We start from the raw sequence: 17752 nt of genomic DNA on the forward strand, positions 1-17752 counted from the left end.
CTTTCTCCTTTTGACCACTTCACTTTGTAATGGTATTTTGGGGACACCCAATGTTTGCAAATTGCAATAAGTTGTGAAACTTTGCAAGTGCATCTTCATAGTTTTCAAGTGCTTTTTTCGGTAAACAAAGGTGGCCTAAGAAAAGTGGTAGGATAGTTCAAATCTGAACTTTTTGTTAAAAAATAATTGAATGAACCCTTTGAATTAAAGTTTGGGTTTAGCGTTCAGGGATGAAGCTAGAGAGAAAAAAAACTTGAGGGACACAATGTTAAACTATAAATTTTTTAGGTATCAAAATGTATTTTTTATCAGTGTACCTATTTTAAAATTTTACAATTTTAAAAGGCTTAGATTACATATTTAATAATCCAGAGGGCCGAAAATAGATTTTTACCATTACATAAATTTAAAATTTTACAAATAGTTGTTTAAACTATTTTTTGACTCATCCAATATCTAACATTACAAACGTTATCCATTTAGGTGTTCGGGTCATCAACGGTGTTAGTTTCACTCGTTAAGAGACACTTGTCATAATATTTTTTAAAATTTATTATTATTATATTTATAAAAAATCATAATTTCTCCTAAATTATAAAATAGCTCCCAAATTCCCAAATTCAAACCTTAACCCCCATCGCCGCCCATTATGGCTACGACCTCTAATATAGTCCTTGTAATCCTCTTAGTCATACATCGTCGTAATTACCACCGATTGGCTGTCAAAATCGCGTGGGATCGCGATTTTTAACCTAGGGTTCGTGGTGTATAAAACGTCGATTCATTGTCAATCGGTCACAATTTCATAAGGGTTTTGGTCACCGGAGAGGAGATGTCGGGTGGAGCTTCGTTGACGGTAAAAGGCAACATGCAGCCTAGGTTTAGGGGTTGAAATGGAATTTTTCAAAGTTTTGGGTTTATCTCAAAATTTATGTTTTATTTTTAAATATATATATATATATAATTTTATTTTTTTTAATTTTAAATAAAATTTTTAAATTTACCTTATGACATATGTCACTTAATAGAAAAACTAATACTATTGACGAATCGGACACATAAATGAATAATATTTATAACATTAAAAAAATAATTTAAACATCTAATTAAAAAAATGGTATAATTTAAAAACTTATTTTAGTATTATGCCTATCATGTAAAATTTTAAATTGGATAATAGTTGAAATTTTCATGATTATCGAATCTGTATTTTCTTTATGAATTTATCTTTATTTTTTCCTATAAAAGGAATGTTTAGTTCTCTTTTTACACGTCACAATTATCTGTTTCATTTTTCTCTTTTTACAAGTCACAATTATCTGTTTCATTTGAGTTTTTTTGGGTTCGTATATAAAATCTAAGGAGAAAATAACCTCAGTGATCAAAAATGCCTTATAATATATGATTGTAATCAATTTTTTTGGATTTACCAAAATGACAAACTAAATCGTAATGCGATCGATAATTCGCAATGCGATCTTCGGTATCGCAAATCAGTTTCCAGATTCACAACGCGAACTTCGACTATTGCATTGCGATTTACATATTCGCATTGCGATAGTCCAAGTTCGCGTTGCAATTTATTCCAAGTTCGTTGCGATAGTAGAAGTTCGCGTTGCGATTCATTCCAAATTCGTTGCACTAGTCGAAGTTCGCGTTGCGATTTATTCCAAATTCGCGTTGCGATAGTCCAAAATCGCAACGACGGTATTGCATTTGTTTCTTAAGAATTTTCTCTAAAAAGATAGTATTTGTGCGGACGTGTTGAAGACACGTATTACCACGACCACGACCCCGACCCGACCCGACCCGACCCAAGGCGAGACGGACGGCGGCGCGCGAGAGTCTCCCTTGTTCTCTATCACTCAACAAAGAAGTGGGAAAGCCAAGCCTTAAATATCATTCCCAATAGTGTTTCCAATACTATGTGGGATTGAGCATTACCAACACTTGTTTCCAATACAATGTGATTATTCAGGAAACAATTAACAATCATGCACCTTAAAACAACTGAATCAGCAACCAATTGCATTAGTATTATACGATTAAATATGTCATAATTAAATGTCAATCTACAATCAATCACTATTATTGCAATTTTAAGCAAAATATTCAAAAATAATATCACTATTTAAGGCTCAATCCCACATAGTAATGGGAACAAGTGTTGGTAATGCTCAATCCCACATAGTATTGGAAACACTATTGGGAATGGTATTTAAGGCTTGGCTTTCCCATTTCCTTGTTGAGTGATAGAGAACAAGGGGGACTCTCGCGCGCCGCCGCCGCCGCCGTTCGTCTCATCTCGGGTCGGGTCTGGTCGTGGTCGTGGTCATACGTGTCTTCGACACGTCCGTGAGAATACTATCTTTTTAGAGAAAATTCTTAAGAAACAAATGCAATACCACCAGTCGTTGCGATAGTCGAAGTTCGCGTTGTGAATCTAGAAACTGATTTGCGATACCGGAGATCGCGTTGCGAATTATCGATCGCATTGCGATTTAGTTGGTCATTTTGACAAATCCAAAAAAAATTGGTTAAAATTATATATTATAAGGTATTTTTTACCACTGAGGTTATTTTCTCAAATCTAAAACATTGTACTAATTTTAAGAGTAACTAAAATTATACAAATTCAAATAAAATTATTTTTATACGGTACAATAATTTTATTCTAAATTTTTATTTGTTATAGTTATTTACTTTTTAATTCTAATAATTTTGTTTTATAGTATTACTTTTATTAATATATAGAGGCAACTGAATCCTCAATGATTGCATCTAAGATGCTTTCAATTCTGTGAACCATCCATAACTTTCAATGAAATACTAGACACAAATTTCATTACAAAAATAATATTTTTAATCATCGCGATCTAATTAATTATTTAACGAACTATATTTTAAAAAGGAAAAATCAGAAGAGTTAGTGATCTTAACAAAACAACTCAATTGAAGTATTACTCGTTGGAAAAAGCTTGAAATTAAATTATGAAATTGGAGGATTTTCATTTAAAGAGAATCATTAAATAGAACTACCCTAATAAAGCGACGCCACCACTTTTTTCAGGCAGGAGTAGGACCCCTCGATTTAGAACAGAGGTGCGCCCCACTTAGCCAGGCGAGGTTCATTAAATAGAATGCCGAGTCGAGCTCAAAGCCTACCGCCAAAGTGGTGGGACTCTTTGCATGCGCTGCTGGCTCAAAAAGAGTCTGGCTTTCATATACGTGTTTTTAAAGTGGAGCAGCCTCTTGATTACAACAGCTTTACCACCACACACATACAGATCCATAAATTTAAGAATAGATGTTTAAAATATTATTTTTTTTAAAAAAAAATAATATGTATACAAAAATTATAATTTTTTTACTTAACATATTAAATTAAATTTAATCATTTTTTTAAGATAATGAGATGTAATTGGATACTATGGATACTTAGTGCATCCGCCATCATATTGCCATCATGATTAGGGTTGAGGTTGATGTTGTGATTGTGAGAGAAAAATTAAAAATGAACATGAGATTCGAATTTAATAGATTTTCATTCGATATGATTTTATAAGAATATTTTTTAATTTGAAATCAAATCAATTTCAGGAAAAAAAATTGTAATCTAACTTTATATGAAAAATTAATATATGTAATCTTTATATATTTAGAAATAATTAAAATAATATTATCATCTCTATATTTTTTAATTAAATTTCTATTTTACCTAATAAAAATAAAAATATATATCTCATGTTAAATATAAATGTGAGTTTTTACCCTAAAAATTAGATCATAGTTCAATTTAGGATACTTATATTAAATTTGAATAGACCAAAAACTCAAATTATTATTATTATTATTTTTTGTTAGGAACCCACATTCTTGGTTAGGGATGGGCATGAGACCTAAATCCGATTGGTTCCGAACCGACCCGATCGTGTTGATTTTTTTTAAATAAAGTTCGAATCAAGTCCAATTTTTTAAAGGTTATGTTCAGATCGGATTGAGTTCGAGTTTAGGGTGAAAAATATCCGACCCGATCTTACTCTAAAAAAGTATAATTTTACCTTATATGTGTAGGGATAATTATAATAATACCCTTCTAAGTATTATTTTTTTTCTAATTAAATATCTATTTTTATTGAATAAAATAAATTTTTTTATTATTATTTTGGATCGGATTAAATTCATATATTATCTCAAAAATTGAATTGGATTCAAATTGGATAAAGAGTATATATTTTTCGAATTGAGTGGAAGATGTATAATATTAAGATCGAATTAAGTTGACCGAAACTCGATCCAAACCCACCCATCACTAAGTCTTGGTGTATTCTAAAAGCAAGTTTTCTCCATCAGGCTGCTTTTGATTCACTTGTCTTCTCGTTAAAATAGCTTTGTTTTTATTGTAAAGAGCAATGTTGAATTGGGGTCTTCTCATAGGCCCTACTTAAGGACAATGAAAGGGAATTATTACCCAATTTATAAGGTGCAATGGAGCTTTCTTCAATTTTGTTGGCTAACTAATTCATCAATTGCCATTTTCTCTTCCACAAATTCTCATGGATAATAAAGACAATCGCTTGCAAGTTTTTGATTGGTTAATTCTCTTATCAAATCATGTAGCATTGATAGTTCTATAATGTGTAACGTTCTAAAACTTATTGGTACATCAAATGTTTACTTATAATGTAATGGAATCTCATATTCAACTCATAAAGATTTATTTTTATTTACATTCATCAAGTTTAAATCCGAGATTAGATATCAACTGATACAATTTCTCCACTAATCAACACTTTAAAACACGATTTTAATATATTATATTTTCTACAAAATATAAGTTATTATCAAATTTAAACTTTTAATTTTTGAGATATCGACAAAGAAATTTAATTATCTACTACAACTAATTATTATCATCAATAAAATTGATGTAGAACTCAAGGTACCCATCAAACATTAAATCCTATGTTTCTTCATATTAACCCACCTTCCTATGAAAGCAAAGTGCATTTCTAGATAACTTAATATATAATACAAATAATAGAAACCACACCCAACCAACCTACGTTAAGTTATATAAATATATAATGTTATCTTATGATAGGAATCTGCCTTTGCAAGCAATTGGAAAAATATATAGAATATCATTTATATAAATACAGTCACCCTTCACATCAATCAATACTTATTATTTTAAAATTTAGATAAAAAAATCAATAATTATATACTTGTATACAAAAGAGGTCAAAATCCTATATCATAGTTCCAATTACTTGAATTCATACTATAAACCCATTGCATATTAAGTTTTAAAGCGATTACATTAAATAAATGAATTAAAATCCGAATTCAAATGATTAGAAGACTTTTAAGATCTCTCAATTTCGATAATAAGTAAATTGTACATCCTCAAAATAAAATAGAGCAATCAAGTCCTTCTCAAGTTTGAAGGTGAGCAGCTGAGGATAATAGACAATGAGATTCACTTTTCCATTCATTTATCCTACTTTTAATTAATATAATAATAATTTTAATTTTTATTATTTAATTATCTATTTGATGTTTTAACAATAATTACTAAGCAAAATTAAATATTAATTTTTATTAATGATTTTATATCATCAATTTAACAGGAACGACAATAGAATACTTATTTTACTAAAAATTAATAACGTTAATAATTAATTTATTATGTTTGAAAATTTAATAAAATATTAAAAACTTATTCAAGTATAAATGATCATGAATGTTATCTCTTTTAATGATTCTAATTAAATTATCATTTTCTTAGGAGTTTCCCGGTCAAAAAAAGTCGTGCGCTTTTGGATAATACTACATTATTAGCATTTGCCCGTGACATACTGGCAGTGGAATTTCAAAAGAAAATTAGAGCAGCATATGCCATAAAATAAATAAAAAAACATTATTTAATTTGTTCAATCAAATACCCTCTAATATTCTAATACTCCAATTGAATTTTCAATAATATTTTATTATAAAAATGTATTTTAATATAAAAATTAATTACCTATTAATCTAAATGTATAAGATATTAAATCATTTAAATAATATATAATATTCAAACTTTAATATTATAAATGAAATATATGTTTTAAATAAATTATTTCAGAATAGATCTTTTCATTACCTAAATTTGGATTTATCATTTAATTTTTATAGGTTATACCAATATGTACATATATATATATATATATATATCCACTAGCTCTGCTACGAACCTACCAAGCAGCCCTACAGTTGCTTTTTTCCTCTCTCCATTTTACAGTGCCCCTCAGACAGTGTCAGTTGCCTCTCCCACTAATTATATAAACTCTGGGTCTACAACAAAAAATTGTCGTTTCATATCCAAGCTTTTGCTAAAATTCCCAGATGGGTTTCTGCTACCAAAGCATTCTGCATTTCGTTTTCACGGTTTCCCTCGTGTTCTTTCGCCGAGCAAACGCGAGCCAACAACAGTACTACAATGAGAGTGCATTAATGAGAGGTAGAAACCAAGCCAGAGGATGCAATCTGTTCCAAGGGAAATGGGTTTTCGATCCTTCGTACCCGTTCTACGATTCCTCCAAATGTCCCTTCATAGATCCCGAATTCGATTGCCTTAAATACGGCAGACCTGATAAGCAGTTTCTTAAATACGCCTGGAAACCTGATGCTTGTAGTTTGCCGAGGTAAACGACTAATTGATTGCACTGTTTGAGCTGTGGATTTCGATCTCACATTGGGGTTTTTCTGTTTGTTTGTAGGTTTAATGGAGTGAATTTTCTGGGAAAATGGAGGGGAAAGAAAATCATGTTCGTGGGTGACTCACTGAGTTTGAACATGTGGGAATCATTGGCGTGTATGATCCATGCGTCGGTGCCTACTGCAAAGACGACAATTGTCAGAAAGGACCCTTTGTCTTTTGTTATTTTTGTGGTGAGTTATTTCCTTTTTAGTTAATTTTTTTCATTTTTTTAATATGAGATTATTTCATGAAATTCGTGCTTAATTTACCATTATTTAATAATTAATTTCGAAATTAAACTCAAGATACGATATCATCTACTTGGATAGATAAATTCACACACATGTTCAAACTTAAATTACTAAGAAACATATCATTCTCTGTCACTGAAATAACTTCTTAGATTTTATTCGTATTGGAAAATATTACATATATTAAACTTTTTTTTCTTAAAGTTAATTACATGCCATGTAATTAGATTAATCCTAGATTTTAGGATTTCGAAATACATAATTATTGTAATTTTGAACATGCCATATTTTATAACTGAATTTACACTTTTTTTTTTTGAAATCATGAATTTACACATTCAGGGGAGGAGGATAAGGGAGATTTGACACTCTCCAAAGAATTTAATTAGACTCTTAAAGTTTTGAATTTAATTAAATATTCAAAATAATTTAAAGTCTTTAAATTCTTTTTAAAAATATTAATTACTCTCATATTTAAAAAAAATCATTAGGTCCTTTAAAATTATTGAAAACTTTAATTAACCCCAAATTATACACCAAACAAATAAAAGAATTGTTGTTATTCCTTGAAGTCTCGGGTTTGAATACCATAAATGTAAGAAGTATGATCACTCAAAGTCAAATGGTTGAGAATTATCTTCGAACATACTACTTTGTATTTGTCCTAAGATTAATAAAAAAAAGTACACATGAATTTTGATTTGATGTTATATTTACTTAATAGTAAGGGAAGGATGTTTCTATATATAGAGTGGGCAAAGCTTTGGCATCCATTTATTTCTTCATTTATATGCTAGTCTTCAAAGCTAGGAGCAAAAACAACTGCGAAAACAGTGTATTCTACTTTCTTGTTTTTCATTTCTTTATAAGTGGAGCAATGCTGAAGTTGAAGCTTATTATTGTCGGTTCAGATTGATTATTGTGTGTACATATAATATAATATTTACAATATTTAGAATTTATTAAGTGATCTCGATGATTTATTTTCTTTTGGTGTTATGAGATTTAAACAATTATGTTTGTAAGGTCTAAGTTCCTTATTAATAATTAAAAAATATTATAAACAAATATCTTGTAATCCCATTATATAATTAAAAGAACCATCTATAAAATCATGCAGGTTCAAATTTTAAAATAGGGCAAATAATACTAATGGTCATTGGATTTTAGGGTCTTTATACTTTGGTCATCACACCTTTAAAACTTATAGAGTTACTAAACTTTTATTATGCATCCATTTCATCATAGCTATTAACGACAACTGATGTAGCTTTAGTGAGATAATATTATATCATTGTGGTTAACGAAAATGATTAAAATAAAAATTTATTGATTTTAATATAAATTTTAAAATTCAATGATTAAAGTACAAAGGTCTTATGTAAATTATATATATTTTGTGTAAATTGAACAAACATATTTGGTCTGTTTATGAGCTGTTCAGTTTTGTTTTTCTCATATTTCCTTAAATCATAGATTCTATATCCATTAGGAGTATTTCCTTCATTTCTATAGAATTTTCCTTTTCCTTCGATCTAGATAAGATTAAGATTAGATTTAAAATTTATCTAAAAATACATCTTATGTAAAAAATTTAATATATTCATATTAATTCTTTATGTGTCATGTTTATTAATTATTTGTGACACGTGGGGGAATAAATGTGAGAAAATCAAAGCTTGAATGCTTTGCATGATGGGTGGTTCCTTTAAAGGACCACTGACATACAACTGTTTTTAAAGGACCCATCGGTGCCAACTTGTATTATTATTATTATTATTATTATTATTATTATTTTTGGATAAATAATTTATATTCCATCCAAGAAAGCAGCCAAGCTGTTACAACCAACAAAGAAACCTCAAGGTAGGCCTCAGTTCAAGTATAAATGCATGTTAACATCATCAATCCTAGGACAACCAAATCTACACAACTTGACTCTAACAGTCTATTTTATGCTATTTACAACTACATCAACCGAGCGAGACGAGCCTCGAAAGAGTCTATGATTATGCTTTTCCCAAACAGAATACATCAGACCAGTCCACACAAGCTTCATGATACGAACTCTGAGAGATTTGCCCTTCAAATTTACAATCAACCAATTGAAAATATCATCCCAATTGCTTAGATCATAACAAACATCACAAGAGATTAGAATAACACCCCACACTTCTTTTGCAAAAGGGCATTCAACAAAAAGGTGATCTCGAGATTCAATGTCAGAGCCACACAAACCACACACATTATCAATAGCCAAGCCAAACCGAACAAGCCTATCTTTAGTAGGCAATCTGTCGAGAATGACCATCTACAAGATAAGAGAGAATTTGGGGATGTGAGCAGGGAACCAGATCAGTCTGTGCCAGTTTACCTTCGCCCTGTAATCCCGGATATTGTCCCAAATCCATTTACCTTTAATAAGCCTCCAGTTGGTGCAAGGGAGGAATAAACGTCTAGCCTCCTCACGCATACTCAGAAGCTTGCTCAAGACCCAACTTAAGTGAGCTTTACACTCAACATCCCAACAGCTAACTGTCTTGAGACAATATTCATTGATTCAGGCAATCCACAGAGAGCCTTCATTAGCCAAAATGTTCTTTATAAGGAGCAAACAACAAGCTTTATTCCACCCACAAGGCTTCGAAGGCCCAAACCACCCTCAGACTTCAAGGAGTTGATCTGGCTCCATCCCACACGAGCTCCTTTTGCTGATGAATAACTACCTTTCCAGAAAAAACGCATACAAAGGCATTCAATATCCCTAATAATTCCCTTGGGCAGGACCAACTGCCTACTCCAATAGTTAAAAATGATGAATAAAATAGATTTAATCAATTGGAGCCTACCACCATAACTCAGGTTCTTGTTTGACCAAATCCTGAACTTGTCATTTATCTTGGTCAAAAGTGTTTCACAGTCTTTGCCTGTGAGCTTGCGGGTCACCAGAGGCACCCCAAGATACCTCACAGGAAGCTATCCCACCCTGAACCCAGTAGTCAGTCTGATGTGCTCCAAGTCAGACACATTCAAACCACAAGCATATAATTCTATCTTTTGAGCATTCAGTTTAAGGCTCAATAGCTCATAGAACTTATCTAAAGTGAATTGCACTCCCAACATAGCACCCAAAGAGCCATGACAAAAAAAGCTCATAGAACTTATCTAAAGTGAATTGCACTCCCAACATAGCACCCAAAGAGCCATGACAAAAAAACCAACAGATCATCCGCAAAGCATAGGTGAGTGAGAGAAATTCTTCTGCACTTAGGGTGGAACTTAAAAACACCATGCATAGCAGCATCATCCAGAAGAGAGGACAGGACATTCATGGCTATAACAAATAGGTAAGGAGATAAATGATCTCCTTGCCTAATCCCCCTAGCTCCTTTAAAATACCCCACCAAGCTACCATTTAGAGAAAGAGATAACATAGGTGTAGTAATACAAGCCTTAATCCAATTACAGAAAGTACAAGGGAGACCCATAACAGCAAGAACATTCAACAAGAAATCCCAACTAACAGAGTCAAAAGCCTTCTGTAAATCAACTTTGACTGCACATCTAGGAGAAAGGCTCTTTCTAGAATAGCCTTTAACAATTTCTTGAGCTAGCAAGTTGTTATCACTAATGTTCCTGCCCTTGACAAAGGCTGACTGACTAAGTGATATCATGCTAGGAAAGAAAGGAGCAAGTCTGTTGACTAGAATTCTTGTAATAGTCTTGTAAACTACTGAACAACAAGAAATATGCCTGAATTCTTTAGCTAGACATGCATTAATAGATTTAGGAACTAAAACAATGGCAGTGTGTAACACCCTCAACCCGTACCTGACCCAGATACGAGTCTGATGTGTCACATTGACTTTTCAAACTTTGAATCTTGACGAAAAATCAAGGAAATTTAAAACTTTCATTAACATAAAAGTGGTTCACTTACATGACATGATTAAAATAACCAAAATTGATCAGAGCATTCATAACTGACATTTTACTTGCATGCCAACATATTATACACGACAAAATACTTACTTTATCAGTTACTTTTGATCTGATCTTCTAGCAGTGCTGCTATTTCTGTTCTTTTCGATTCTTGGTACCTACGTGTAAATCACTTACACGCTAAATCATAGACTTAATGAGGCATAACATAAATAAATGTAAACACATGTATAACAATGAATTTATGAACATACATCCTTACCATTGATCATGACATCTTAACTTGCATATATTTATTATACTATAATATATATGATGATAGCATGCACATATAAGACATCTATTTTTATGCTAATTTCATTTTAATTTATCTTTGGATTGCCCATGTACATTATTGAGAACAAAGGTATATGAGTACATAGAGGTTGTGCACTATGCTGTCACCACAGCTCGTATAATTCCCTCAAGGGGCACTGAATATTTGTCCCGAAAGACCACTATGTCTCGAAGGACCACTGATTGTTTCGAAGAACCACTATATCCCGAAGGACCACTCCTTAAGAACCATATACATAATACAATGGACCAAATAAGTGTACCAAAGTACCACATATATGTTCCACAAAATTACATATATGTCCCGAAAGATCACGTAGAACCCTCGACTCTTGGCATGCCAATTATACCTACAGCTTTCATATTAACTTACATGGGCTTAAATATGAATACATTTATCATTTTCATATCTTTTCATCACTTTTCATATAAACATGTATTTCACTCCATATACACACGTAATCACTTTCATTATTTCACATACTTGGATTGATCCTATGACAATTTCATTCTTTCATATAATATCATATTAAAGCATAAATGAATTGCATGAAATCACTGTATCCAATATATATGTGGATGCATGTACATGAATATGTAATCAGAAATTCAACTATAAGAGATAGACTTATCGCAAGTCTTATCTCCATACAATACTATCCAGTATGGGCACTCACCTTAGTCTTGCTTTGACTCAATTCTAATTCCTCGATTTTTCTGGAACGAGATTACGTTCTTAATCTACATAGTAATATATTGATACATATCAGTATACTAATTGATATATTCTAAAATATCACTCCTTAGGCTAAAAAGAAAGCTATTTTTATCTTTCAATGAAGGTGTGCATCGATGCACTACACCATGTATCAATGCATCCCTTGACGGGTGCATCGATGCACTATCTATGCATCGGTGCATAAATCCCATTCGATGTTTGTATTTTAAGTAGGTGCATCGATGCACCCTTATGCACCGATGCATTCTTCATGCATCGATGCACTCCTTATGCATCGATGCACTAATTGCATTTGATGTTCATTTATTTGATAGTACATCGATACACATTGAATGTGCGTCGATGCATACAACCCAAAATATATATTTTAAGCCCGAAAATTATCAATTCTTCACTTAATTCTTCTATTTAAACCCCTATCATGTCATTAAACCCAACCATCATTACTTAAACCCAACCATCATTACTTAAACCAACTTATATCCATGAAAATCATCTTTAACCTCAAAATCCTATCCCTCATATATAATTCAAGAATCATACTCAAATTTCAATATGTTCTAAATACAATTCTAACACTTCATATTCCTTAATTAGCACGATGACAAGTCAAATTTATCTTCAAATTCAACTTATCAACTCTTTTCCATAAATTCATTTGAAAACCCATTTTCTTTACTCTCTTATAACTTCTTCATCTTGTTGCTTTAAAATAAATTAAGCTTTCCATAAGCTTAATTAGCATCTAAGGATAGACTTAAATTTCAGCAAACCATTAGCTTATAAGAAATCTCACCTTTGTTTTGCCTTCTTCACGTGTGGAGAAAGAAAAGAACTCTGGAACCTTGTTTTTCTTTCTTCTCTTCCACGTGGAGCTTAAGCTAATATATATCTTCTTTAATTATTTGTCCTTGAAAAAGATCATTCTATCCTTTTATTCTTTCTTCTTTGCAATTTAAACCTATACCAAATTACAATACTATTCAATTATTCTGCTTTAGTCATCAAATTCTGAATTTTTACAATTTAGTCACTAACCCGGTATTGAGGCTGTTACATAGTGGCATTGAATGCAGGCAACAAACAGGAGGTCTGGAAAAAATACCTCACAGCAGAAGTGAAATCAGCACCTACAATGTCCCAGGCAGCCTTGAAAAACCCAGAGGTGTACCCATCAGGACATGGGCTCTTGTCCTTACCTTGCTTAAACATGGCCTCCTTAACCTCCATGTCACTCACTTCACTAGTTAATGAACCAGCAGCTCCTTCTGGCAGGGAGAAGTTTAACATGTCTTTCAGATCTTCAATAGATCTGCTCTTAACAAGAGGATCCTCAACTCCAATCAGATTAGTGAAAAAACTCACTAATTCAACAACCATGCCCTCAAAAGTGTCATAAAATTGACCATCTTCACCTCTAATTACTCTGATGGTATTCATTTTCTTTTTGGATTCAACCCTCTGATGAAAGAATTTCGTGTTGAGATCTCCCTCATTCAACCAATGTATCTTAGCCTTCTGTCTATAGAACTCAGACTCATCTACTTCCAAGTTAACAAGCTCATCATAAACTCTTTTCTCCTCATCAACTCTTCTATGCTCAACATGAGTCAGATTAAAAATCTGAATTTGCTCCAGCTCAGATCTTTTACCCTTCACTCTACCAGAGATATAAAAAAAAACTCCTTATTGAGCTCTTTTAAGAGAGGCTTAAGCCTTCTCATTTTACTGAACATAACTTGCATGGAAGAACCTACACAAAAGAATCAGGGTAATCCAGCAACCACTGAGGATTAACCAAAATCCTATCTAGTTTCCGAGCTAAAAAAGAACCCTCATGCCTATTTGACCATTTGAGGAAATGATGGTCCATCAGAGCAAGCTCCTCCAAACAGTCCTGGAACTCCTTCATGTTAGAGGAATTATGAACTCCATAACCTCAAAGTTTGAACTTTCCTTAGCTCTGGCAATTATGTTGAAGTCCCCACCAATCACCCAAGAAGAGGAACCAATAACATTCTCAACAGTCCTCAAATGCTCCCAAAGACCTCTTCTAGTACCACCACTATTGCTTCCATAAACAACAGTAATAACAGTTTGAAGTTCATCAATAGTGCCAATAATGAAAATGGCATGATCACATCTTCTCAACATAGAAAAAAGACAGATACTTCTTCCAAATAATACATAATCTGCCTCCATCTACACAATCATAATTTTCAACCAAATTCCAATCAGCAGAAAAAACAATGAAGAATTTGGCATAATTTTCCCTTCTAATCTTAGACTCCATAAGACAAATAACATCAACTCCACAAGAATCCAGCCTCTTAAGCACTTTCACCTGCTTTAAGGGGTTATTAATTCCCCTAACATTCCAAAAACTCACTAGCATTATCAAGAGGAGGAAGGAACATCACAACCAGTACCCAAAGGCACCACATTGCTCTTTACTTTATCCAAATGATCCCTCTTCTTTGCCTTGATCTCATTAAGCAACAAGGCTACACCAATGGAAGCAGCACTGGTCTTCCTGGGACCATCCACCAAGTTATCTACCTTACTGGAGGATCCAACATTCTCTTTTTTTTCTTTCCCCTAGTCTTGACAACTCCCTCAACCCCCCAAGTTACTAACAAGCCCACTAGAGTCACCATTATGATCATTCAAAACAGAAGACTTGTCAACAGTAACAAGTTGTAAAGGACCAGACCCTAGACCAGCAGGATGGGTGACCTCACTAGCTTCCTGAGATTATAGACAGATGATTCCATGGAAATTCTAACCTAGAGATCTGAGTGTTTAATCCCCCCTAATGAGCTACAAGGCAAAGAATCAGAACCATGATCAACAGAAGTAATCTTCTCAAAAGCAGCTTCAGCAGTAGTAATCATAGGTTCCTTACTACCAGACTCACCAGAATGGCTACCTTCTTTCTTTCTCCAGACTTAAACTTCCTTAGGCTTAATAGAGGGTTTTCTAACCTTAGTACACGAGTTAACATGATGCCCAAACACTTAACACGTAGCACATGATTGAGGCATCCATGGCACATGCACTTTTATTTCCACAAACGACCCATCCTTAAGCATTACATGAATAACATCAGGGAGAATACTGCCAACTTCAATCTCAACACAAAGTTTAGCAAATTCCAGCCTCTCACGAGATGCAGTGATGAAATCCATAAAAAGAGGATTACCTAGTGTACTAGCTATGTAACTAAGTCCCTTTTTAGTGTAGAGCTCAAGCAAGATATTATAAAGTTGAACCCAAATAGGCATTAACGCTAGGTCAAAATTGAGTCTCTGTAATCCAGGCTCCCACATTCTCAGAACCAGAGGCTTATTCTGGACATGCCAAGGACCGTTTTCGAGCACCCAGTCCCTCAGATTAACATCCAAAAACGAAAACACATAGAGGTTAGGACCAGTTAAACTAACCTTCACCTGCAAAAAATTCCCCCAAATCGAATCAATGATACGCTGCAATGAAGCAAATCTTGGAGCCACGCCGATGAACTGACCCACTAGGGCATGATTCAAATCTGCAATGCCTTCCTCGATTACCTCAAGTGGTGGCTTAACCGCAACAACTCCGTCCTGAATCTCAGGGGGAGGAAAAGTCGAGCGACTGATTCTTCGATCCCACAAATAACTTCCTCCAATCAAGACTCAAACTCATCGAATCCATACAAATGCAACAAGAATCAACTACGAAAATCCCTACTAACAAAAACACAGAAGAAATCAGAAGCAAAGAAGAGAAACCGAGGACCCATTAGTCCAGCTAACGTGCGCCCAGAGAAACTTCATTTGCGTGACTTTCCCATGAGAAACATCCAAAATTAGAAGTAAATTTATTATTATTATTATTAGTAGTAGTAGTAGTAGTAGTAGTATTATCATTATCATCATTTCAAGCAACTAATTGAACAACATTAATTAGTAATTTATTTGTTTAATAAATGACATCAATGATTATGTGATGTATTCAAATTTGACACTTTAAGTTTAAAATTTATTATGAACGATTAAACCCTCATTGTCTTTCTATGCACATCTATGATTCTTTTCCGGTGATTTTCTAGGAAAATATATTTATTGATTAGACTCTTCTTCTTATGATTAAAAAAGAAAAGGATTGTTAGTAGTGGTCCGAGATTTAAGCAGCAACGTTTATAGAGTTTGTTTATAAATATTCAATGTCAATTGATTAAGAGAATTTTAAACAAATACTATATTGTAATCCCCACATATTAATAAATAAAATTTAAAATTTATTATATATAAGTTTTATTATACACGAGTTTTGTTTATTTAAATATATTTTAACTATGAATAGGATGTTATGTTTGTAGGGTTATGGAGTAACCCTGTATTTCTATCGAACACCATACTTGGTGGATATAGTGAGAGAGAGGGTTGGTGCAGTGCTTCACCTGAACTCCATCAATGGCGGCAATGCATGGAGAGGGATGGACGTACTGGTTTTCAACAGTTGGCATTGGTGGACTCACCAGGGAAAATCCCAAGCGTAGGATTCTTTCTTTTATTCTTGGCTTATTTCAAAATTATTTTACGTACTTAAATGAAAAGTATGAATACTTTTAAGTATTTATTTTTGAATTAGCCCTCTATTTTAAATTATAAATTACTTTTTATTAAAATAAACAAAAAAAATGTTTTGCAGATGGGATTACATAAGAGACGGGCGTGGATTGTACAAAGATATGAACCGGCTTCAGGCGTACTACAAAGGGCTTGCAACTTGGGCTAACTGGGTTGACACCAATGTTGATCCTACCAAGACCAGAGTCTTCTTCCAAGGCATTTCTCCCACCCACTACGAGTGAGTTCCATAATATCCTTTTTATATTACTTTCTTTAAATCTTCCCCATAAACCATAACTCCTTTATCTATTAAAAAAAACAGGGGCAGGGAATGGAACCGACCGAAAAGGAGCTGCAATGGAGAATTACAGCCACTGTCAGGGTCAAAGTACCCAGCAGGAGCACCACCAGCCGCTGCAATTCTGAACAAAATCCTGGGGAACATGAAGAAACCAGTGTACCTGCTCGACATCACAACACTGTCTCAACTCAGAAAAGACGCCCATCCTTCCACTTACAACGGGCAACATTCCGGCAACGATTGCAGCCATTGGTGCCTCCCCGGTTTACCTGATTCATGGAACCAGCTCTTATATGCAGCTCTTGTTATGTGACAAAAATGGTCCACTCCGGACATTCAATGATTATTTTATTTTCTTCCTATAATTTGTACGTTTAGGATTAAGGGCGACCAATGATCAAATGTAAAGTGATTAATTCTTTAAACCCAAAAATAAACTGTTCAAATTTGGGTTGTAACACTCTCTCACGGTGTTTGGATGCGTGATTGCTCTATTATCATGCAACAAGTACCAACTTAGAAACCTATACGAAATATGTCAAGGATCATCTATTCCAATAGACGTTATGGTTTTGTCTCTCCAATACACATGGAACAAGTATGAATTATATATATCGATTGAGTTATAATTTGATTAACATTATAATTATTTAGTAATTGTATATCATATCTTTCACAGTTCTTTGACGAAAATTTATTAATAATATTATTGATTGAACTTCAATTTTCAAATCACATGAGTATGTCGAAGTTGATTCGAGAAAGCCCTCACCGAGGGTGTCAAGGAGTTGAGCTTTTCACCGAAAATTACGATTTTTGGTCCTA

General features: G+C 33.2%; 1 protein-coding gene across 1 annotated transcript; it reads left to right on the forward strand.

Annotated features, from left to right (window-relative positions):
* Window positions 1–6375: 6375 nt before the first annotated feature.
* On the forward strand, window positions 6376–17427 carry LOC120119563 (protein trichome birefringence-like 38). Its single transcript, XM_039139375.1, has 5 exons — window positions 6376–6689; window positions 6765–6936; window positions 16374–16549; window positions 16706–16864; window positions 16949–17427. Exons 1-5 carry the CDS (start codon window positions 6391–6393, stop codon window positions 17238–17240), a joined length of 1098 nt encoding a protein of 365 aa, XP_038995306.1. The 5' UTR covers window positions 6376–6390; the 3' UTR covers window positions 17241–17427.
* The last annotated feature ends 325 nt before the right edge of the window (window positions 17428–17752 follow it).

The sequence above is a fragment of the Hibiscus syriacus genome, unplaced genomic scaffold, assembly GCF_006381635.1.
Source record: "Hibiscus syriacus cultivar Baekdansim isolate YM2019G1 unplaced genomic scaffold, ASM638163v2 tig00110332_pilon, whole genome shotgun sequence".
In the NCBI taxonomy this organism is placed as follows: Eukaryota; Viridiplantae; Streptophyta; class Magnoliopsida; order Malvales; family Malvaceae; genus Hibiscus; species Hibiscus syriacus.

Bases quoted from the DNA above. Each gene is read 5' to 3' on its own strand.
- LOC120119563 (XM_039139375.1), top strand. From the start codon at position 6,391: ATGGGTTTCTGCTACCAAAGCATTCTGCATTTCGTTTTCACGGTTTCC. The intron at 16,550-16,705 runs GTAGGATTCTTT...AATGTTTTGCAG, and splicing joins CACCAGGGAAAATCCCAAGC to ATGGGATTACATAAGAGACG. The intron at 16,865-16,948 runs GTGAGTTCCATA...TAAAAAAAACAG, and splicing joins ATTTCTCCCACCCACTACGA to GGGCAGGGAATGGAACCGAC.